Source organism: Cydia fagiglandana, chromosome 2 (genome assembly GCF_963556715.1).
Source record: "Cydia fagiglandana chromosome 2, ilCydFagi1.1, whole genome shotgun sequence".
NCBI lineage: Eukaryota > Metazoa > Arthropoda > Insecta > Lepidoptera > Tortricidae > Cydia > Cydia fagiglandana.
In genome coordinates this window covers 19,719,615-19,744,793 of record NC_085933.1, presented here as the reverse complement: position 1 = coordinate 19,744,793, position 25,179 = coordinate 19,719,615, and the positions used below count along the sequence as shown (strand labels likewise).

At 36.5% G+C, this 25,179-nt stretch overlaps 2 protein-coding genes and 1 long non-coding RNA gene across 5 annotated transcripts; all 3 read left to right on the top strand.

Moving 5' to 3' along the window:
- The first annotated feature begins 1,499 nt into the window (after positions 1-1,499).
- Positions 1,500-24,743, top strand: LOC134678212 (phenoloxidase-activating enzyme-like). Of its 2 annotated transcripts, none has more exons than XM_063536692.1 (6): positions 1,500-1,598; positions 1,896-1,982; positions 2,349-2,514; positions 4,191-4,393; positions 4,829-4,983; positions 7,704-10,058. In XM_063536692.1, the coding sequence occupies exons 1-6, from the start codon at positions 1,550-1,552 to the stop codon at positions 8,082-8,084; spliced, it is 1,041 nt and encodes a 346-aa protein (XP_063392762.1). In that variant the 5' UTR covers positions 1,500-1,549; the 3' UTR covers positions 8,085-10,058. The 2 variants fall into 2 exon arrangements, with proteins under 2 accessions (XP_063392762.1, XP_063392754.1); XM_063536684.1 differs by lacking the exon at positions 7,704-10,058 and adding an exon at positions 24,348-24,743 and having other exon boundaries at positions 1,509-1,598.
- Positions 10,796-17,136, top strand: LOC134678198 (phenoloxidase-activating enzyme-like). Of its 2 annotated transcripts, XM_063536664.1 has the most exons (6): positions 10,796-12,961; positions 13,235-13,321; positions 13,726-13,891; positions 14,318-14,520; positions 15,281-15,435; positions 15,864-17,136. In XM_063536664.1, the coding sequence occupies exons 1-6, from the start codon at positions 12,919-12,921 to the stop codon at positions 16,275-16,277; spliced, it is 1,068 nt and encodes a 355-aa protein (XP_063392734.1). In that variant the 5' UTR covers positions 10,796-12,918; the 3' UTR covers positions 16,278-17,136. The 2 variants fall into 2 exon arrangements, with proteins under 2 accessions (XP_063392734.1, XP_063392742.1); XM_063536672.1 differs by lacking the exon at positions 10,796-12,961 and having other exon boundaries at positions 13,706-13,891.
- On the top strand, positions 20,887-23,147 carry LOC134678296 (uncharacterized). The gene is made up of 3 exons (XR_010100172.1): positions 20,887-21,965; positions 22,232-22,318; positions 22,472-23,147. It is a non-coding gene; the product is annotated as an uncharacterized LOC134678296 (long non-coding RNA).
- Positions 24,744-25,179: the final 436 nt, after the last annotated feature.

The following is a 25,179-nucleotide window of genomic DNA, read 5'->3' as shown; positions in this document are numbered from 1 at the left end:
TAAAATACTTGTAATCTGAATCCGTCTACTAAGCATGTTAAGGGTTAAAAATATGATATCAATCGTAGGCTTTTTCTCTCAAACTTATGTTTTGGTGCGAGAGAGATTGATTTTCTCATGCTGCATCGTAGTTTTGGAACATTACTCATTGTGCCCTTCTCTAGATTATAAAATGCTTATTAATCTGTCGTCTGTCGGGATCACTCGCACAAAGAGTTCTGAGCAAAAAGCTGAAGGATGATTTGACCGCGGCACGCCCGCCCCGTCCGTGCTCTAGAATCTCTAGATCCGTATTCAACAATGAAAACTCTTTACCAATAGGGTATCCAACCCTAAGGTCCCCTAGGGTTAGGGTACCTAAGTATGTACCTATATCAATTAGTAAGTAATATCAATTAGGTAAGTAATACCAATCCGATAAAAAATAAAGTGTGTCTTGCTCTCATTTAAGTGGTTCCAGTTATTTATTTTCTTTAATTTCTATTAACTATATGTATTGATGCTAAGTCCATTTTTGTTATGACTAGCTTATTACGAACGTTGCAATGAGATGACCGTACGCTGATATGAATAATGAATACCTAGTTGTGTATGTGACTGGTACAGTCACCTGCACTAATATGTTACTCTTCGACGACCGCAAAAATATGTGACACACTCTTAATGCTCTATAAATAAGATCGTGTCAGATATTTTTGCGGCCTTCGAAAATATTATTGCAGGTGACTGTACATAATAAAATGCATTAAAAAACGGGTGTGGGTTTATGAAACGAACTAAAAGTTAGTTTTGTAAAGCATCTCACTAGTGCTTTAATGCCTAATTTTGTACAGTTACATACACTGCCTTTTGTACATACCTATAATATTGTAAGCTCTCTCTGATGTGTTCAGGAACCGCATGTTATCGCGGTATTTGGCAACAATGTTTGCAATTGACATTTCATTTCAAATAAAACGCCATCTTCTCAAATTCCTTTGTTTTTCAGAGATTTTCGAAATAAGAATAGGGGCGTATTATTATTAAATCGATATCGACATGATTATTACGCAATAATAACACAATAAAGAATCCGTTCTAACAAAAAAGTTTATCTTTATGCTGGTCATAATTTGCGATTATTAATAGTAGTAATTAGGAATTATTTAAATAACAATAACCAATACCAAATAGCACTAAGGCACATACATGATACACTTTTAACTTATATCACTATAGAAGATACGTAAGTATAAAAGTGATTTTACAACAAACTTATATTTTCTTGGTGTTTTAAACAAAATGGTATTCCTCCTAGTGCTAAGAGCCAAGCACGCAGTAAACGTTTTTATATTTTGCACTGGAACCAGTAAGTTTGTCAGACAGAGCAGGTTTTGTACAAAGAGCAACACTCCTAACTGTACATCGGTGGACGTTATTATAAAAGGCATAAGGTCCACCGATGTACAGTTAACAGTGTGGGTGATGGTACATATCGAGAAGTAAATATTTTGTTTTGCAAGTTTATTTTAAGTACCCAAGGGCTCCTGGATAGACGTGTTTTGTGGTCATGAACATGTTTTTTGTAATTTCCGTTGTGCTAATTATAAGTGATCTCGGTATGTACCTATGTAGATTTATTAAAGTTACTTACTTTTATTGGAAACTGATTTTTCTCTCGCAACTGGTACATATTCAAACTTCATTTCCATAGAAACTCGAAAATTTAAATTTTGTTATTCGTTTTTTTAATATTCGTCAGAAAAAAAACAGTTGCTTTTTAAGGCGAAACTCAATCATGTTCACCCGATGTGATAACTGGATTAAGTTTTTAGAACGTCTCACGTACAAAATTAAATTTATTATTATTATTTATTAGTTATGACTAGATTCAGCAATAACTTTTTGTGTTTTAGGCTATACACAAAATTGTGAATTATCTGCATTACCTCCAAAATCAAACAGTGGATGCTGTGGTCACGCCGTGGGTGGAGACAAGTCAAGTAAGTAGGCTTCTTGTATTATACCTATACTTCGTTTTTTTAGCAGTAGAAATGAGGTAAACAATCTTGATGTGTCTTTTAATTGAAAAACACATTTTAAAAATAAGTTACGGCAAATACGTAACAATTATGAATCTAATACGATCATTTATATTCTCCTGCTTTCATAAGTAATAGTTATTGATTTTTAAAAAGCGTTTTTCAATTAAAAGACATGCCAAGATCGCTTACCTTCTTTCAAGTTCTTTCTAATGCTAACAAAAACTAACTATACTTATTGAATGATGAGATGAGAATTGTTTTTTTTTATATAACCTATAACAATACTAAGTGAACATTTAAATAGGTTAATAATGTATTAAATAGGTGGTTCCATTGCTGGCATCGGGGAATATCCGTGGATGGGTTCCGTGGAATATAGAAAAAAAGACGATACAATAAAGTTGCTCTGTGGCGCGGTTCTCATCAGCGGGAAATACGTTCTGTCTGGTGCTAATTGCTTCTCCGAAGCGGCTTTCAAGATCGGCACGCCGTGAGTAAACTGTCATTCCTTAAACATGAAAGAAAATGATGTCGTTATGATTCTTTGTATAAACAGGTTACGGAGAACCACGAATACGAGGTTCTTGATACAAATACACGAGAACAGGACAACATTTTTGACGTGATAACTTCTTATAAATCAGTGGTAGCATGCGCGAAAAAGTATCACGTTGTGGACATATCTCCATTGTAACGTTGTGGACAGATCTCCATGGTAACGTTACAGCCACGTTTTCTTATGACGTTATCACGCAAAATTATCGCCCATACATCGACTTTACAGACAACTATTTTTTACAGCTCTAAATACCAACTTGATAAAAACATATTTCTGTTACTTTTTTTAAATCACAGAACCAATGTTAAATCGATTAATAATTTGTCAATAATAGTACATTACTACAGAGGCCGGGACAAAAGGGGTTGCCGGCCGAAGACATATAGACGGCCGAGCGAAGCGAGGCCGGATAGGTCTGAGCGCGGGCAACCCCATTTCCCGCCGAGGTATGTATAGTGCTTTTCTCAAACATGCAATGAAATAAATAAAATAAAAAATCCACGAAACCCAAGTTTTATTTATAGAAAAAACTAAAAGTAAACTACACCCAAAATATAACCAACACGTACCTATATCATTATCACGCGTATGTTTTACACGAGTCGTGTATTTTTACTACCCGTATATTTTCATGTATCTTTGATTTTTTCGCCTTGTATCCGTCTGACTGTCGTTTTCGTCACAAAGGTTTACATAGTCTTTCATGTTGATATCATGTTTCACATACATCGTTGCTTTATGCATGGAGTAAATAAGTATAATTTCCACAGTGTTGACGAATTTGTAGTTACATTCATTTAAAATATGCCACAAAACTGTTTCTAATAAACTGTAAGCCATTTTTCTTAGTTTCTCAAAGAATAAAATTGCCATAAGCAACCATATACATACTTCGTCTTTGACTTAGCGGCAGAGGCAGCAAGTTATTTAAAATCAATTCTGCTTACGCTGCCAATTCCAACACATACGATTACAATTAATATTAATTTCATTATTTCGTCGGAACTCATATTAAAGTCAAAAAATCAACAACGCACCATAAATCCAATAAAACAGAATGAATATTTTTCAACTTTACCTCCATAACAATTAAAAAAAATCATTACGCGTGTTTGAGTAGACCTTTTTACCGCTAACGTTTAGATGAAATATTTTAAAGATTTTGATTTGTGTAGTTAAATTTATAATTTAAAATTATAGAATGTATTATTTATTAAGTTCATGTTGATTTTATACAAATAAAACTGCAAATTATAGCAAACATTGTTATTTGTTTTTTTTTATAGGCGTAGTGGCAGAGTGTCATTACGAACCATAAAGCAATAACTGCCTCTAGTTTTTTTTAATGGATGAATGCCACGATGCTGTGTCACAAATATCTGTGAAATGAAAATTAAAAAAGAGGACTTTGCCGGCCTAGGCCTGCAAGATGTGTATGAAATTCCATTAACGACCTTTTGTCCTAGCCGCACCTGAAACGTCATACTTCGCAGCCTATTATAAGGAACATAACATCAATATTTCATTGCATGTTTGAGAAAAAATAATAAATAAAAATATTGCATGTATTTTGGATAGTAACATACGTGTGTTTATGTTGGTTTCAGAGTCCGTATACGTCTCGGAGACTACGATGTCAACAACGATGGGCCAGACTGTGTAGAGACGGCTGGTGGTGGGAAAAATTGTACTGATGGAGCCATCTCCATACCTATAGAGAAATATACAGTGCATCCCAACTATAACAAAAACTCAAATCGTCAGAATGACATAGTCTTAATAAAGCTTGCGAGAATGGCTCCCTACACAGGTAACGTTTCAGAATAAGTACTTGAAGAACACATTCACATACCGAACGTACGTAATATGCACCTGTATTCCACGTACGTAGACGAAGTAAAATATTTTGCGACATATTAATTGAGTAGTGGTTTTGAATTTCAAATTTTATCTGATAAATTAACACATTTTTATATTGAATAATAATAGACCTATCCTTTACTACACACGAATTATTCCTCAGACAACGTCGGGGTAGCTTAGCAAAATTTTTCTTTAGGTCGCACTTAACCAATTTTCACCTAGTCACGCAGTAACACCCTCACTATCCATATCCGTCGAAAATAAGGGGGAGAGGAAAACAACCGCGTTACGGCTACACACCACTCTATGAGTATTTGGGCAATGTTCAATGTTTAAAATCATTTTCATTTTTGGAGGTAAAATATTTTCACAATGGTTTCAGATTTCATCCGTCCAATCTGCTTGCCATCTTTGGACATCACACAGAAAGCACCAAAGAAGCTGTACATGACTGTGGCTGGCTGGGGCGCGGTAAACGCGACAGTGTCTAGAAGCAACGTATTGCGGCGAGTCCATGTGCCTTATGTCGATTTTTATGTAAGTACCTAAAACTATCAAATAAATTCTACGATTGAAAAGGTATCACAGTAAACGATATCCGGGACATACTCCTTCCTTTCAAAAACATATAGTAATTAGTTTATTAACAATAAAGCACTACGCCATACATTTTCTATGTAAGAAATAAATAAGCGTTTTATACTATGTATTTCCTATGCTGCCCGTACTTCATAGTTAAAAATAACAGACTATAGTTGTTTGTATAATAATATTCTACAAATTATACCGGTTCTCGTTACGTTGGTATAAAAGGTATTTTTCTGCAAGAGGGTGTGCCAGGTTAACAGGATTAACTTTATCACTAAGTAGTAGGTTTAAATGTAATATATAGTACACCTAGGTATTTTCCTAAGCGTTCCTTAAAAGTAAATAAAAAAATATATAGCAAGATCTATAGCGAACAACAATCATAGAATGTTGCAAATCGCTTTAGTAACATTAACTAATGTATAGAAAAAATAGATGACTATGGAATATAAATAATTAATTCAAATAATTTTTAAGAAAAAAAACCGACTTCCATGGGGGCCGATGAAAGATTATTGTAGATGGTACACTATGTAGAAAAGGAGGTAAAACCACCCACTTTTCTACTAGCATTTCGCTTCTGTATAATGGCTCCTCTACAGGATGGGCCAACTCCGGCCACTCCAAGGGACGCAGCCATGCGGTAGAATGAGATAGCAATATCACTTGCTCCCTCTAACGCATAAATGCGTCCCTTGGAGTGACCGGCGTTGGCCCATCGTGAAGAGGAGCCATGAGGGTCGTAGTTCTAGCCTAACCTAACCCACTCCTCAGATAGCAGTTCGGTTCTGTGCGGATCGCAGTTCGAACCTAATCAAACCCACTTTTCAAGTAGCATTTCGTTTCTGTAAGGCTCGCAGTTCTAACCTAACCTAATCCTTGTTCGGTTCTGTGAGGATCGCAGTTCAAACCTAACCTAACCCACTTAATGGCGCATGCCGTGCGGTGTACGGGGGTTTAAGCGGGAGGGGCTAGTAAGATTGGCATCATCGTACTTCCGGGTCCGTGTCCGGGTCCGAGACCGGGTCCGAGTCCGGATCCGAGTCCGGATCCGAGTCCGGTTCTGAGTCCGGGTCCGGGTCCGAGTCCGAGTCCGGGTCCGAATCCGGATCCGAGTCCAGGTCCGGGTCCGAACCGGATCCGGGTATGAGTCCGAGTCCGGGTCCCAGTCCAATTCAAAATCGAAATTCGTAATCACCAAACGTGTACCATGCGTCATTGAAGAGTTCTGTTCTGGTCATCATCAGCAGTTCCACTTCATCAAATGCGACAGTTTTTAATGTAAATGCTTGATTTTATGATAAAAATACAAAAAAATCTATACGTATGCCTTTAATATTTGAGGAGTTCCCTCGATTCCTTATGGATCCCATCATCAGAACTTGAGCTTGACAAAAATGTGGCTTAAAAACTTAACTTGCTTAACGAACATAACGAAAAGGAAAAATCGCCAAACGTGAACTGTGCGTCGTTTAAGAGTTCTGTTCTGATCATCATCAGCAGTTCCACTTCATCAAATGCAACAGTTTTTAAAGAAAATGCTTGATTTTCTGATGTAAATACAAAAATCTCTATACGCATGCCTTTAAGATTTAAGGAGTTCCCTTGATTCCTCATGGATCCCATCATCAGAACTCGAGCTTGACAAAAATGTGGCTTAAAAACTTAACTTGCTTAACAAACATAACGACGAGGACAAATCGCCAACCGTGAACTATGCGTCGTTGAAGAGTTCTGTTCTGATCATCATCAGTAGTTCCACTTCATCAAATGCAACAGTTTTTAATGAAAATGCTTGATTTTCTGATGTAAATACAAAAATTTCTATACGCATGCCTTTAAGATTTGAGGAGTTCCCTTGATTCCTCATGGATCCCATCATCAGAACTCGAGCTTGACAAAAATGTGGCTTAAAAACTTAACTTGCTTAACAAACATAACGACGAGGACAAATCGCCAACCGTGAACTATGCGTCGTTGAAGAGTTCTGTTCTGATCATCATCAGCAGTTCCACTTCATCAAATGCAACAGTTTTTAATGAAAATGCTTGATTTTCTGATGTAAATACAAAAATTTCTATACGCATGCCTTTAAGATTTGAGGAGTTCCCTTGATTCCTCATGGATCCCATTATCAGAACTCGAGCTTGACAAAAATGTGGCTTAAAAACTTAACTTGCTTAACAAACATAACGAAGAGGACAAATCGCCAACCGTGAACTATGCGTCGTTAAAGAGTTCCGTTCTGATCATCATCAGCAGTTCTACTTCATCAAATGTCACTTTTTTGGGTGTATATGCTTGATTTGTTGATAAAAACCCAAAAATGACTATATGTATGCCTTTAAGATTTGAGGAGTTCCCTCGATTCCTCATGGATCCCATCATCAGAACTGGGTTTTGACAAAAACGGGACTAATCTGTATGCATATACATTCAATCAAAAAAAGAATTTTCAAAATCGATCTAGTAATGACGGAGATATGGAGTAACAAACATAAAAAAAAAATAAAAAAAAAAAAACATACAACCGAATTGATAACCTCCTTCTTTGAGATTTGGAAGTCGGTTAAAAAGACTTCGAAATGTTCGTAACCTGGCATGATGGCCAGCCTTTGTGCATCTAGGATTCCATTAGCCCTCGGGCTAACAAAACCTGTAATTTTCAGCTTTGCAGACATGCGTACAACAAAACGCAATTCAATGCGCAGTTATCAAACGGGCAACTTTGCGCGGGCGGCAAGAATAGAGACTCCTGTCGAGGCGACTCAGGTGGACCCCTTATGTTGCTGAAGGGCCAGACTACGGAGCTGGCCGGCATAGTCAGCTTCGGTCCAACCCCTTGCGGGCGAGAAGATTTTCCTGGAGTGTACACTAAAGTATTCGCCTACAATGATTGGATAAAAACTATAATTGAAAACGATGAAAAGGTACCAACGAAGACAGCAGAACCATCAGTAACTACAAAAACGTCAACAGAACCACCAGTAACTACAAAAACGTCAACAGAAAAAGTATTTGTCTCTGATTTGATTGTCTTCAGAGAGTAGGTAAATAAACTTTTACTAGGTTCTTGTATAGTTTGAGACACAATAACTTTATAAAATCATGGAATATTAGCTATCACTATTGTAACTACTGTCTAGCATATAGGTTACAATTAGTGCGTAAGGTCAGTTCAACGAATACACTAAGGTCCGATTATACCAAACGCAACTGGCGGGTTGCCTAACGACAGCAACGCAATTTATCAAGAAACATGTCAGTGATATCTCCAGCATCAGGCTCCTAGTTAATAAATTAAATAAAATACTGCAGTAGTAAAATTGCAACGGTAATGCTGCTGCAGTTATCATCCCAGAGATCAGAATTTTCTACGCCATTTCTAAATGCAATAATTCAAAACATATCAGAGTTGGACCAAAAAAAGTCTGCAGCGGATTTGATAGCCCACGCAGTGCAAGTGTCATTTATACGTCATAATTTTATAGAAGTTTGACGATTAAAATAACACTTTCACTGCGTGGGCTATCAAATCCGCTACACCAAGTATAGTCTACTTGGTGTGACTCTTACCCGTTCCGTTAGTCAATGTACCTATTGCTTTATTTCACTAATGTAAAATCAAATGAATTCCGCTCAATATTTTCTTTTATTATTTTGGTAATAAATTATACTGAAACACGCAGAAATCCAACGCGTTATAATAATAAAAAATAAAAAAATAGCCACAACCGAATACAGAACCTCCTCCTTCTATGAAATGGAAGTCGGTTAAAAATGATTTGACTGTTTCTCAATTTACGTAATGGACGTTATACCGGGTGTGGCCTGTAACATGAGCAAATAATTAAAACATAGATTGTTCGTTTGTTCTACAACTTTTAAAAATTATGAATTATTTAGACTCCCTATTTTTCATACAAAATAAATATTATCTTCAATGGACGCCATCGCCACGCCATTATCATTGTGATTGACGTTGCTTGTCACGCCATAAACATAACAAAATTCGCAATAAATTGCGTCTTAGAATAAACTTTAAAGTGTATTAAAAATCAAACCACAAGTTATTTTTAAATGTCGCTGAACAAAAGTTAGTCAGTATGAGGAGTACTACCTACAGTTTCATTTTTTGCTCATATTACAGGGCATACCCGGTATTATTTAGCGCAGTATATGGCGCAGTGCAATAATCATTCCATAACTTATTTAATATTATTGTAATTATAGTCATATATACCTAAGACAAATCTTTTGACCTGAAACCGTTAGGGGTAACATGGTGAACGGGGAGAGAAGTGTTAACATTTCATTAATGGTCTCATCGGAAGATCAGCGCTGGAAGTCGCCAGCAACATGCTGAGATGGGGCCATTTCGTGACGCTTTATTTTTTACTATGTTTTTTCCATGTACGTCTATTGTCTGTGTGTTTACGAATAAAAAACTATTATATTCTATCCTATTCTATTTCGGACAAAACGCCATCTTCTCAAATTCCTTTGTTTTTCAGAGATTTTTGAAATAATAATACATATTATTTTTAACCCTTAAAGCGTTTGTGTCACTTTTTTAGTACAGGTACTAAATGTGGCGCCAAGTTTAAACACTAAGTGCAGGCTAGAAAAGAAAGTACGTTAAAGAAAGTGCGAGAATTGTACTTTTTTGCCTAGTTTAAGACAATATCAGACAAAATTCGGTTTATGCGCAGGCGGCAGTTGAAATTTGAAATTCGCTGAATTTGCGACAGAGTATGTTCCTGATACCATAGAATATAAAGTAAATAGCCAAAGTGTTTTCTTTCTGTTGATATTATTACTAGATGAGTTAGACATTGTTATTTTATATTAAGCTCATTAAATCATAGATTAATTCTAAGTCGCCGTTTCGCTATCTGAAGGTTGTCTGGAAGAGATCGCTGTTTAGCGATAAGTCCGCCTGTTGTTACCTACACCGTTAAACTCCAATGTTTTTTCTGTATCTTTTGTTTTGTAGTGTGCAATAAAGTATTTTATTATTATTATTTTTGTATCTCCTTTTGGATATCACGGGCCTATAATCCCGGTTTTTTTTTTATAGGCTTGCGTGGGGACACAGATCCAACACGTAGAGGCCCCTTGGAGAGCTTTAATGTCATGTAGAACGCCTGCTGGAACCCGTTCACAGGCGCAACAATAGACACCCATGAACCGGTCGCAGCAGGCATTGGGACTATTGTAGCAAAAGTGAATAGTATACCGGTCTATGGATTGAAGTTTGGGTGGACAATGAGACTGGGCTATTGTAAAGAGTTCGGACACCTGCCATAACAATGCTAACACACGTTATCGAGGCAGGTGGTGACTTGCCGCCGACTAGATGGGCCCCTGAAACTGCCGTCGCGAAGACGACCAGGAGCAACATCGGTGTGAGCGGCTCAGGGGTGTCGAGAGGTGTGCGCCGCTTTCTACCCAGTGGCTGTTAACAGCCACTGTGCCAACTCGCGTCTTATGCATCTTTCACTTCCACCCCTGGAACATATAGCTCTAACGACTCCTCTCTGGACGGCCAATGAAGGCAAGCCAGAGCTGAGAGTCCTGCGGGTCCCCTTGGGGTCCACTCCGACCGATGAAGACACGCCGGAGACGGAGACCCTGACCGACTCTCGGGAGCACTCGGGTCCGTGGGGTCGTTACTCCCCAACAGCTCGCCACAAGCTGCCCTGCGGGCTTATTATTATTATTATTATTAAGTCAAAAATTGCGAAATATATCTTGTCCCATTTTTGTGACATTGTCGATAGTACTGGTAACAAAGTACCATTTAGCACGTCCTAAAAAACGGACAGTGCCGGCTTGTGCGGAGACAAGATTGTGACAGAAAACGGACATTGCAATACATAGGGTATATACTTTTTTTCATTTATCGTCGTTTTATAGGCTATTCTTGCGTTGGAGTTACGTTATACATAAGTATATGTGTACATTTTTTTATATTTTAATTTCAGGTGGTTCCACCATCTGACTCAGAAGAGTGAGATAACAAAAAAGACGACAATGACGAAATTTTACTAGAGGCAGATTGTACATCTGCCTTGCCCCAATCTGACTCTTTTTCAGCCAGTTCACTTTCTAAGAGGATGTCAAATATAATGGACAAATATATGTTCATTTATGAACACGCGTGCTTTTATTCCTATTGTCATGCTATTAAAGTTTAGTGCGCTTCATTGTGAATGGCACTGTCTGTAATTAAATATAATTTCGAAGTCTAACGTGGTCCTTGTGGGAAAAAAAGTTGTTCATAATAATCGACCTGATGACCTAAACACGACCTTTCCTCTAGTACTCCATCTACAAAACCTAATTCCTGGCCATTAAACGCATAACTCGCTTTAGTATCCAAATTATTGACACGTCTTGAAATGTCCTACGGTTAAAACCTATTTCAAGTCGATGATGAAGATGCTACAGTTCCTGAGGCCTGTAAAATGTAATCTCTACGGAATTCAGGAGAGTAAATAGCTAATTTCGAATCTAGTCTTTCATTTGTCGGGCAGACGAAGCAAAGCATTTCTACTAGGGTACAAGAACATATTGTTATAGCTGATGATGTCAAGCACCGCCAACTATAGCCTGCGGTCTGGGAGCATGACATAGATAAGACTCTGGTTCTCGCCAAGGAGGAACCATATATTCCCAAAATGTTGTCAGAGGCCATTGAGACTGAAAAATATCTAAACTTTTACTGGAACTACAGCTACACTACCACCAGCTTAGGTTCCAGATAGTTCGGGTAATAAGAAAACAAGCAAGATATACAACTGTGAGACCATAGTGATAAACGGTGTGGTCATTTAAGTAAAGTAATATTATTTACAATAATTGTAATGTGTAACTAGCTTTATGAGCCTATTTTCCATGAACTTATACTTATACGTAGCTTTAAAATGTATATTTTTTGTTTAATATACCTGTACTTGGGTCGTTTTACACATCAACACTAGAAGTAAATATGGTATTATTATGTTTCCCATAAGTTTTTTCTTCTTAGTAATCGAATTAAACATTTTTTTCAAACATTCACTAAAGTTATTGAAATAATTTTAAATTTTCTTGCCCTGTAATTCTTTAATTTTTTATTTATTTTTAAACTGCATAACGGCATTGTCCGTTTTTTAGGACAATCTTGGGAGCAATCAATATATAAGGTTCGTGGCAATGTCCGTTTTAACGGACGTCCTGAAAACCCTACTTTCAGAATGCTTTTAATTTTTTTTTCTTAAATATTGTACTTTTTTACTCATTACTATCCCCAAAAACATTCCACGTGATAGGTGGATACATTATTTCATGTCTTGCCATGTTAAGGGTTAAATCGATATCGAAATGATTACTTATTATGCAATAATAACACAGGAATCCGTTCTAACAAATTAGTTTGTCTTTATGCTGGTCATAATTTGCGGTTATTAATAGTAGTAATTAGGAAATATTTAAATAACCTTACCAAGTAGCACTAAGGCACATACATGATACACAGTTTTAACTTATACCTATCACTATTATGGAGGATACGTAAGTATGTATAAAGTGAGTTTACTACAAACTTATGTTTTCCTGGTGTTCTAAACAAAATGGTATTCTTAGCACTAGGAGCTAAGCGCGCAGAAATGTTTTTATATTTTGCATTGTAACCAGTAAGTTTGTCAGGCAGAGCAGGTTTTGTACAAACAGCAACACTCCTAACTGTACATCGGTGGACGTTATTATAAAAGGCATAAGGTCCACCGATGTACAGTTAACAGTGTGGTCGATGGTATGTATCGAGAAGTAAATATTTTGTTTTGCAAGTTTATTTTAAGTACTTGGGCTCCTGGATAGACGTGTTTTGTGAGCGTGAACATGTTTTTTGTAATTTCCGTTGTGCTAATTATAAGTGATCTAGGTATGTACGTAGATTTATTAAAACTACTTACTTTTATTGATAACAGATTTTGCTCTCGCAATTGGTACATATACAAACTTCATTTTCAAAGAAACTCCAACATTCAAATTTTGTCACAAGGATTCGTCTGAAAAAAATAGTTTCTTTTTATGGCGAAACTCAATCATGTTCACCCGGCTGATAACTGGATTAAAGTTGTTAGAACGTCTCACGTTCAAAATTAAATTTATTATTAGTTGTGACTAGATTCAATAATAACTTTTTGTGTTTCAGGCTATACACAAAATTGTGAATTATCTACATTACCTCCAAAATCAAACAGTGGATGCTGTGGTCACGCCGTGGGTGGAGACAAGTCAAGTAAGTACCTAGATATACATATAGGTACTTACTTGACTTGTCTCCTGTATACATATAGGTAGGTGAAACGAAGTTCACCGGGTCATCTAGTATGTAATAATTTTTATACTTGTAGTTTTATCTAGTATCTAATAATATAAATAGGCGGATGTCAAAATAAATAAATTCATATTGGCCTACAAACACAGTAAATTCGTCCTCAGCATATTGTACTCGGAAATCACATGCGTCGAAGGCACCAACAAAAGAAAAATATCAAGCTTGTATCTGTACTATCTGTCATTGTGATTATAACTATATTACAGCTATTCTTTAATGGTCCGAAGAGTTAGTTCCTTAGATATATTTATATATCTTTCTAATACTAAGTCAACATTTAAATAGGTTGGGGATTTGTTAAATAGGTGGTTCCATTGCTCGCATCGGGGAATATCCGTGGATGGGTTCCGTGGAATATAGAAAAAAAGACGATACAATAAAGTTGCTCTGTGGCGCGGTCCTCATCAGCGGGAAATACGTTCTATCTGCTGCTAATTGCTTCTCCGAAGCGGCTTTCAAGATCGGCACGCCGTGAGTAAACTGTGATTCCTTAAACATGAAAGAAAATGATGCCATTTGAATGATCCTTTGAATAAACAGGCCACGAAGAAACACGTTTCACGATAAGATAGGTTCTTGATACAGAACAAGATTTTATTTTTTTAGCTATAGGTACATATGAGTAAACAAGCTTATAATAAACATATTTTTGTTAAGTTTTTCAAATCACCGAACCAATGTTGAAAATCAATTAATTTATTATTTATAAATAAATATTTGTCAATATTGTCTTCTTGTTGTCTTTGTTTGTCGTGTTGTTTTTGTCTTGTTATTTGTCTTTGTTTGTTACCTTATTTGTCTTGTTTATTATCTTACTAATAAATATTTGTTACTGAAATAATAATTATGATATTGCATTTTTTTGGATTGTAACATGTACGTTTATGTCGGTTTCAGAGTACGTATACGTCTAGGAGACTACGATGTCAACAATGATGGACCAGACTGTGTAGAGACAGCTGTTGGTGGGAAAGATTGTACTGATGGAGCCATCTCCATACCTATAGAGAAATTTACAGTGCATCCCGACTTTAACAACAACGTAAATCGTCAAAATGACATAGTTATAATAAAGCTTGCGAGAATGGCTCCGTACACAGGTAACAGTTCGTAATAAGTATACTATGATGAACACATTCACATACCTACACATAAATACCTTATATTCACAAAGCAAAATATTTTGCAGCGTTGGTTTAGTGGATTAGAACTTCAAAGTTTTTTGTATAAATTCAGTACCTACATTTCTTATTACCTACACTACACTTTTACCTGTGGAAACTTGTAATTGGTAAGTTTTCCTAAGAAATAAAATATATTATTAAATATTATTAGACCTATCCTTTACTAAAGACAACGTCGGGGTCGCTTGGCAAAATTTTTCTTTAGGTCGGACTTAACCAATTTTCCCCTAGTCACGCAGTAACACTTTCACTATCCATATCTGTCGGAAATAGGGGGGAGATGAAAACAACCGCATTTCGGCCACACTCTATGTGAATTTCGGCAATGTTCAACCGTTGAAAAGCACTTTCAGGGTTCCATACCCAAGGGTAAAAACGGGACCCTATTACTAAGACTCCACTACGGACGTATATCTGCCTGCTGTATCTCATGAACCATGACAGCTAGACAGTTGAAATTCATGATTATTCACAGATGATGTATTTTTGTTGCTGCTATAACAACAAATAATAAAAAGTAAATAAATAATTAAGTGGGGCTCCCATACAACAAACGTGATTTTTTTTGCCGTTTTTTGCGTAATGGTCCGGAACCCTTCGTGCGCGAGTTCAACCCGCACTTGACCGGGTTTTTTCAGTTTTGAAAATACCTAAAATATTTCCACAATGGTTTCAGATTTCATCCGTCCAATCTGCTTGCCATCTTTGGACATCACACAGAAAGCACCAAAGAAGCTGTACATGACTGTGGCTGGCTGGGGCGCGGTAAACGCGACAGTGACTAGAAGCAACGTATTGCGGCGAGTCCATGTGCCTTATGTCGATTTTTATGTAAGTACCTAAGACTATCAAATAATTTCTACGATTGAATAGGTATCACGGTAAACGATATCGGGGACATACTCCTTCCATCCAAAAACATAGGTACCTAGTTTGTCTTTTAACTATAAAACACAAGCACTACGCCATACATTTTCTTCCTATTCGCACTTGGCCGGTTTTTTGTAAGTGGGTGCGTCAGTCCGTACATGTCTTATAGCAAGATATATAGCGAAAAGAAAATTATAAAATGTTGCAAATCACAGTAGCAGTAGTTGCAATAACACTAATGTATAAAAAAATGTATACATGGCTATGGAATATAAATAATTAATTGACAGAAAGACCTCGAAATGTTCATAACGTGGCATAATCGCCAACTTTTGTCCTTCATCTAGGATTCCATTAGCCCTCGGACTAACAAAACCTGTAATTTTCAGCTCTGCAGACATGCGTACAACCAAACGAAATTCAGACATGTGCAGTTGTCAAACGGGCAACTTTGCGCGGGCGGCAAGAATAGAGACTCCTGTCGAGGCGACTCAGGGGGACCCCTTATGTTGCTGAAGGGCCAGACTATGGAGCTGGCCGGCATAGTTAGCTTCGGCCCAACCCCTTGCGGGCGAGAAGATATTCCTGGAGTGTACACTAAAGTATTCGCCTACAATGATTGGATAAAAACTATTATTGAAAACGATGAACAGGTACCAACGAAGCCAACAGAATCACCAGTAAATACAAAAACGTCAACAAAACCACCAGTAACTATAAAAACGTCAACAGAACCACAAGTATCTACAGAAACGTCAACAGAAAAAGTATTTTTCTCTGATTTGATTGTCTTCAGAGAGTAGGTCAATAAACTTTTAGTAGGTTCTTGTAGTTTGATAAATAATAACTATAATATCATGGAATATTAGCTATTATTATAACTACTGCCTAGCAATTAGGTTACAAATAGTGCGTAAGGTCAGTTCAATTAATATACTAAGGTCCGATTACACCAAAAGCAACTGGCGAGTTGTCTAAAGACAGCAACTCAATTTATGAACAAATATGTCAGTGACATCCCCCGCGTTAATTCTTTCAGTAGTAACATTGTAACAGTAATTCTACTGCATATGTCATCCGAATATCAGAGTTTCCTATGCCATTACTAAATGCAGTAATTCAAACGTATTACCTATTCTTTTTACCTATTTCCGCTCGATATTTTCTTTAGACATTTTGATAATAAATTATACTGAAACACGCAGAAATCGTTTCTCAATTTACGTAATGGACTTTATATTGCTTAGCGCAGTATATGGCGCAGTACAATAATCATTTCATTATTTCCTTAAAATTATTATAGTCATATATGCCTAAGTCAAATCTTTTGCCCCGAAACCGTTAGGGGAGAGAAGTTTTGAGAGCTGGATAGTTACAATAATACTTCCATTATATAGAATGAAACAACCATGTTACATGAATGCTTCAGATATAAGTAATACTTGTACTTGCGACCCAGGCAAATTCAACCGAAAAAGGGGGTCAACCTTGGAATGAGAGATAGGTAATAAGCAGGAAACTCCTTCACTATGGCCTTCTTAAGGTAACAGAAATCCTCGTGTGCGCGTTGGAAAGTCAAATGTCTTAAAAATCGGCAAAGTTATCATGCGTTATTTTTCTATTTAAGTACATTATTTAAAATAAAAACACCGAGTATTATTATCTTCTTATGTTTTATTTTGTAAGCTCTCGTGTACTTAAATTATCTTCAAAGCCACGTCACTGCCCATCTTTTCGAGCGTTGGCGCCATACCTTTGGCCTATCGTCGAGTAGACGGCGATAGGTACATTTTGACATTTAACAAATTTAACACATATCAGTGAAAAAATAAAATAAATTAAATAAAAAATTAAAAACACGACTGCTGAATTTTAAAGCGAACTGAAAAGCTAAAAATAATGTTAATATGTTAGTTACATAAGGGGTCATGCACATTTATGACCGAAACTGTAAGTAGGTACGTGTGCATTTAATTTCAATTACAGTCGGGGGACCTCCATTTACCTACTGCATTCTTTCATTCAAAAGGTCCCCCGACTGCAATCGAAACTAAATGCACACGTACCTACTTACAGTTTCGGTCATAAATGTGCATGACCCCTTATGTAACTAACATATTAACATTATTTTTAGCTTTTCAGTTCGCTTTAAAATTCAGCAGTCGTGTTTTTAATTTTTTATTTAATTTATTTTATTTTACACATTTTAGTGACAAAACGAACTAAAACTATTATTTATAAAGATTACCCGGGCATTTAGTTTGCCACAAAGTTATCTTTATTATATCGTGGATATTAGCACCTGGGACTGGGACCTTTTAATTAAACTCACCGTTCCGGAATACCGGCGTCTTTTCAGTGGACAATAATTATGTGGATGTGTTCACGATATGGAACATTTGACATTTTCCCATATAGCTTCTTAAAAAGAAGTAGAAGTTTTTAATATGTCCATGAGGGTTTGAAGGTCCACAGTAAAGACTCATAACTTTAACTCCCACTAAAAAAGTTATTGACTCAATTACCTTCGATGCGACTTTAGCAGGACGCACAGTCGCACACGGCCCTAGGCTAAATAGCACGTTGCTAGCAACAAATCGAACAACAATCGTATGCGTCAGATTGCATTTCATTATTCAGTCTACGCGACGCTAACATCGTTATGTGGCAGTAATTACTACTAGTATTACCTACTTACAAATGATGAACTGGCGAATATAGGTAGGTAGCCCGGACAGACTAGATGCTAAGGGCCGAGCTTTGCGGTATCGTCTTGGGTCGTCCCATTCGTTATTCGTCAAGTTCTTAAATTAGTCCTGTTCTGCTTTCGTCACTCATTCTACATTCGTCACAATCATCGGTGGCTCTCAATGTAGAATAAGTGACGAAAGCAGAATAGGACTAATTTAAGAACTTGACGAAAAACGAATGGGACGACCCAAGACGATACCAGCTTTGCGTAGGGCCGAACGCCCAAAACGTTCAAGAGAAGCACGCTTTTACGCGAGGTTGAAAGCCATACTGCGGGACGTTAGCGGTGAAACACGGAACCATTGTACATGTGTAAAAATACGTAGACTGAAGACCGAGCTCTGCGTAAGGCCCACGGGTGCAATTTCTTCAAATGTCTGACCGAGTTCCACGAGTACTAAAGTCCCGAAGGTCGGTCTTCGGCGTCGCGTGGAATCGCGCCTTCCCAATTAAGATACTAGGGGAAATTGAGGATAGCGCATTTACCTGTCGGACGCTCCGGACCTTCGACTTTACGCGGAGTTCGGTCTACGGGCTTCGCACTAGACACTTCTTGTAACATTGCATTGTTCTGTGTTTAGGTAAATACTAAAGGTACGCCTCTCTCGGACGCTTCGCGCATTCAGCCCTACGCGAGGTTCGCGGCCTTCGGCCTTCGTATTTAGATACAAACTTGTATTATTGTCTATATTATGGTATGATGTTGTTGTTTGAATATTAAAGACGCGCCTTTCTCGGACGATTCGGGCCATTGGTTTTTTGTTCCCCAGCATTTTATTTTAGACCCCAGCTCGGACTTTGGCCTGCGCATCTACATCCTTCTTGATAATGGTCTGTGTTTGAACACAACACTCTTGCAGCTCGGCCTTTGGCCTTCACAATTAAGATAATTATTACTTAGGGGAAAGTTGCGAAAAGCGCGCGCTCTGGCCCTCGGGCCCTACGCGAAGCTCACATTTCGGCTTCTGAATTTAGACAAATGTCTACTACTAAATACTAGTTACATTAGGAATGAATAAAGGAAGGTTCGAAGCATTCGAGAAGGATGTAAGAGACATAATATGTATAAACATTGTCACATAGATACTTCTTACAATAGGGAATATTACGCGAAACTTTGCGTAGGGGGCGCCACTACTACAATCCTCGGGCTGTACTGTACCGCGAAATAAGAAAATCGAAATTTCGCTATCATTGCAGTATCCCTATTATGAAAATTTGTTTAGTACCTACATAAGAAGAAATGATCGAAGTTGGTAGGTACCTACCTACGCACGTGTTAAAACAAGGTTAAGTAGGTTTAGTAGGCAAGGATAATTTTATTCACAAGAAATATAAGAATCCAATAAGCCAGAAATGATTCGAAGCCCATCGCTTAAATAGAAGTTCACACGTTTAGATTTCAATAGCGCGATTTAGAACATGTTTGTGTTTAGTTCCTGTATTTACCTTCGGTATACCATATGATTTATATATATTTTATGATCAGCGTTAAAAACCCTTTCATTTGATAGCTCACTAAATAAGATAGAAGGATTTATTTTTCTTAGCTCATTTTGTGAATCCTTATTCTACCAAAATAAGACTTGAACGCGTATGTTGTATATATATTTTAAATCGTCTTTCAAAGCTCTCCATTTTGAGGCCCCACTCGATAGGTTTGCAAGATTTTTTTTTATAAACATCACGCAATATCATGTATTATGTCCGCCATATTGATTTTATTATGACGTCACATAGCCTATGTTAGTCGGGATGACGTAAGGATTCTAATGATATATCATTTATCTAAATCGGTTAAGGCATTCAGACGTTATGGTGGAATAAAGAAACTCACATACAAACATGAACCCTGAAAACAATACACTCTTTTTGTTTGGGCAGTCGTGTAATGAGGATCAAAGACAAATGGCGTTCTAAAAGTGTTAACCATTTATGTCTAAAGATGGCAGTGAATTTACTGACTACATTTTAATTTTATTTAACAATATTCCTCCAGTCTTTCTTTTTAATTATAGTTACATTTCTGATGCATTTTTAAAAGTTTCTCAGTATAATCCCAAAAGCTCCCTGGCAACGGGAATGCAGTTATTTCTTAGCCACCCTATAGGTACACGACGTCATTAAGTAGGTACATCGCGCGTTTCGCTCGCGCTAATACATATACGGACAAGTGTGTGAATACACAATCAACAGTTTGATGTGTTCAGGAACCGCATGTTATCGCGGCATTTGATCACAATGTTTGCAATTGACATTTCATTTCGAATAAAACGCCATAATATCAAATTCCTTTGTTTTTGAGATTTTTGAAATAATACATATTATTTTTTAATCGATATCGAAATGATTACTTATTAAGTAAAAGTAATAATAATAGAGGGTTCATCTACAGGGTGTAATTTTTTACGTGATACAAAATATGTTTTTCTAACTCCATAAACAACTAGCAATTGAATGCTCCTACTCTCGTTGAAATCAGACAATTTTATTTTTAATTTTTTTATTTTTTTTCGTGATATTTTTTGTACTTTTAAAGGATATTATGATATTAAAACAGCTTTAAAATGTAAAGTGAACTAAATTACTTTTCAAAGTAGCGTAAATCACAAGTCATTAAACATTTTTTGTGATTTATGCTACTTTGAAAAGTAATTTAGTTCACTTTACATTTTAAATATCTTATAAAGCTGTTTTAATATCATAATATCCTTTAAAAGTACAAAAAATATCACGAAAAAGAATAAAAAATTAAAAAAAAAAATTGTCTGATTTCAACGAGAGTAGGAGCATTCAATTGCTAGTTGTTTATGGAGTTAGATAAACATATTTTGTATCACGTAAAAAATTACACCCTGTATATGCGGGTCATAATTTGCGGTTATTAATAGAAGCGAGGGGAGGCCTTTGCCCAGCAGTGGGACACTTAATCAGGCTAACAAAAAAAAAAAATAGTAGTAATCAGGAAATATTTAAATAACAATAACTATTGCAGAATAGCACCACGTACCGAGCAATAGAATTACTAAATAACTTCTTAGCTACAGTCCAAACCGCAGACATATTCGCAGACAAGTGGCCGAATTTACAATATAATATCAGGATGTTTTTAAACTCAACCTATGTAAAAGTATAGTATCAGGATTTACAAAGTAGTTTTTTTTTAACTCTACCAGTACCTATGTAGATAGATTCAGGCCTTTTTTAAATCTATACATAATGTAAAGTTAAATAAAGATCCTAGAGATAGTTATGACTATGTATTAAGAGTATAAGTGTTTTTGCATATCTAGAGCTGTAAACTTATACTTGTATTTATTTAAAGAATAAAGAATAAAAGGACACATGATACACTTTTAACTTATATGGATACGTAAGTATAAAGTGAGTTTATAACAAACTTATGTTTTCCTGGTTTTTAGAGCAAAATGGTATTCTTAGCGCTAGATGCTAAGTACGCAGATATGTTTTTATATTCTGCACTGGAACCAGTAAGTTTGTCAGGCAGAGCAGGTTTTTTACAAACAGCAACCCTCCTAAACTGTACATCGGTGGACCTTATTGCAAAAGACATAAGGTCCGATGTACAGTTAACAGTTTGGCGATGGTACGTATCGAGAAGTAAATATTTTGTTTTGCAAGTTTATTTTAAGTAGGTACTTGGGCTCCTGGATAGACGTGTTTTGTGGTCATGAACTTGTTTTTTGTAATTTCCATTGTGCTAATTATAAGTGATCTAGGTATGTATGTTTGTTTTATTGAATTGACCTTTATAGAAAACAGATTTTGCTCTCGCTATCACACATTCAACCTTCATTTACAATGAACTCGAAAATGTATTTTTTATTACCTATTCGTTTTGTACAAATGTAAGAAAAAAGCAGTTGCTTTTTAGAAACATGAGCGAAACACAGCGGAACACATGTTCACCCGACTGATAACTCAATTAAAGTTTCTAAAACGTCTCACTTATTCTGTTATATTTTTTGTGTGTTAGGCTATACAGCCTATACAGATAATTGTGAATTATCTGAAGTACCTCCAAAATCAAACAGTGGATGCTGTGGTCACGCCGTGGGTGGAGACAAGTCAAGTAAGTAGGCTTCTTGTATTACACATAATTATCATCTGAAAACTAACCTTTGCGAGGTACAGTTTCGAGCCATTACTTCTATGAGGATTTTTTTTATATAGCCATTGAAAATACTAAGTGAACATTTAAATAGGTTGATGATTTGTTAAATAGGTCGTTCCATTGCCGGCATCGGGGAATATCCGTGGATGGGTTCCGTGGAATATCGAAAAAAAGACGATACAATAAAGTTCCTCTGTGGCGCGGTCCTCATCAGCGGGAAATACGTTCTGTCTGCTGAACGTTCTCTGAAACGGCTTTCAAGTATGCCACGCCGTGAGTAAACTGTGATTCCTTAAACATGAAAGAAAATGTTGCCGTTATGATTCTTTGTATAAACAGGCTACGAAGAACCACGTTTCACGATAAGAGGTTCTTGATACAAATCTATGAGTAGTTGAGTACAGCCGGCGTATTATGGATGGTTTTATCCACGTGATAATATATCTGTCACTTTTTAGCATCGCGGGATAGAAAGTGACGAACACGGTTTTATTAGGTACACTGTCACGTAGACAAGAACTACCATCATATCCCAATATCAAAAACATATTTCTGTGTAAAACCACTTTCTCAAATCACAAAACCAATGTTAAATCATTTATTATCCTCCTTCGTTTATTAAAGATTTATATTTTAGATTTGGCTTTTTACAATATGACGTATAAAAGTTAAATATAAAAACCACTTACAAAACAATTAAAAAAAATAAACCTATTAGAAAAATAAAATACTCATCAATAAAAATAATTTTGTTTGTAATTTGGACAGTAACGTATACGTTTATGTCGGTTTCAGAGTACGTATACGTCTAGGAGACTACGACGTCAACAACGATGGGCCAGACTGTGTAGAGACGGCTGGTGGTGTGAAAAAATGTACTGATGGAGCCATCTTCATACCTATAGAGAAATATACAGTGCATCCCGACTATAACAAAAACTTAAATCGTCAGAATGACATAGCCTTAATAAAGCTTGCGAGAATGGCTCCGTACACAGGTAACGATTCCTAATAACTAGTATACTATGACGAACACATTCACATACCTACAAATAAATACCTTATATTCACAAAGCAAAATATTTTGCGGTGTTGATTGAGTAGTGGATTCAAAGTTTTTTGTATAAATTCAGTACATTTCTTATTACCTACACTTTTACCTGTGGAAACTTGTAATTAGTAAGTTTTCCTAAGAAATAAAATAAATCAAAATATATTGAATAATATTAGACCTAAGGTGTCATTCTATGGAACTTGCTAACTATGTAAACAAAAGCCACTAGTAAATTCATCATTTTTAACAGTTTCAATATGGCGGTTTGTTTACATAGTTAGCAAGTTCCATAGAATGACACTTTATCCTTTACTACACGCGAATTATTCCTCAGACAACGTCGGGGTCACTTGGCAAAATTTTTCTTTAGGTCGCGCTTAACCAATTTTCCTCCTAGTCACGCAGTAACACCCTCATTATCCATATCCGTCGAAAACAACCGCTAAGTAATAATCTGCTACACTCTATGAGAGGTAATGTTTAACCGTTTGAAATCATTTTCGTTTTTGTAAATAAAATATTTCCACAATGGTTTCAGATTTCATCCGTCCAATCTGCTTGCCATCTTTGGACATCACACAAAAAGCACCAAAGAAGCTGTACATGACTGTAGCTGGCTGGAGCGCAGTAAACGCGTCAAGTTTTGAAAGCAACATATTGCGTCGAGTCCATGTGCCTTATGTAGATTTTTATGTAAGTGCCTAAGACTACCAAATAAAGCTTACGATTGAAAAGGTATCACAGTAAGTAAACGATATCGGGGATAAGTATACTCCTTCCATTGAAGGCCGGCATAGAAGGCCGGATACATAGCTATGGAATATAAATAATCAATTGACAAAAATACCTCGAAATGTAACGCGACATAATGGCCAGCGTTTGTGCATCTAGGATTCCATTAGCCCTCAGACTAACAAAACCTGTAATTTTCAGCTTTGCAGACATGCGTACAACAAAACGCAATTCAATATGCAGTTATCAAACGGGCAACTTTGCGCGGGCGGCAAGAATAGAGACTCCTGCCGAGGCGACACAGGAGGACCCCTTATGTTGCTAAAGGGCCAGACTACGGAGCTGGCCGGCATAGTTAGCTTCACTATAACCCCTTGCGGAAGAGAAGATATTCCTGGAGTGTACACTAAAGTATTCGCCTACAATGATTGGATAAAAACTACAATTGAAAACGATAAACAGGTACCAACGAAGCCAACAGAACCATCAGTTACTACAAAAACGTCAACAGAACCACCAGAAACTACAAAAACGTCAACAGAAAAAGAATTTTTCTCTGATTTGATTGTCTTTAGAGAGTAGGTACTTAAATAAACTTTTACTAGGTTCTTGTAGTTTGAGAAAAAGTAACTACAAGAACGTCAACAGAACCATCAGTATCTACAAAAACGTCAACAAAACCACCAGTAACTACAAAAACGTCAACAGAAAAAGTATTTTTCTCTGATTTGATTGTGTTCAGAGAATAGATAAATTCACTTTTACTATGTTCTTGTAGTAACTATGTTGTTGATAAATAATAACATTAATGTCATGGAATATTAGCCATTACTAGTATAACTACTGTCTAGCAATTCAGTTACAATAGTGCGTAAGGTCATTCTAAACCATAGGGTAAGTTACCCTAGACATACATACTAGGCCTTAAACAGTTTTTGTCAATTTTTCACTATGGCATTGATGCATCAAGGCCTTAGAGCATTTAGTAACTGGAACGCCGTGTAATTTTCTTTACAAAACAGTCTGCTGATTT

Bases quoted from the DNA above. Each gene is read 5' to 3' on its own strand.
- LOC134678212 (XM_063536684.1), top strand. From the start codon at position 1,550: ATGAACATGTTTTTTGTAATTTCCGTTGTGCTAATTATAAGTGATCTC. The intron at 1,983-2,348 runs GTAAGTAGGCTT...TGTATTAAATAG, and splicing joins CGTGGGTGGAGACAAGTCAA to GTGGTTCCATTGCTGGCATC. The intron at 4,984-24,347 runs GTAAGTACCTAA...TGTAATTTTCAG, and splicing joins TGCCTTATGTCGATTTTTAT to CTTTGCAGACATGCGTACAA.
- LOC134678198 (XM_063536664.1), top strand. From the start codon at position 12,919: ATGTTTTTTGTAATTTCCGTTGTGCTAATTATAAGTGATCTAG. The intron at 13,892-14,317 runs GTGAGTAAACTG...TGTCGGTTTCAG, and splicing joins GCTTTCAAGATCGGCACGCC to AGTACGTATACGTCTAGGAG. The intron at 14,521-15,280 runs GTAACAGTTCGT...CAATGGTTTCAG, and splicing joins GAGAATGGCTCCGTACACAG to ATTTCATCCGTCCAATCTGC.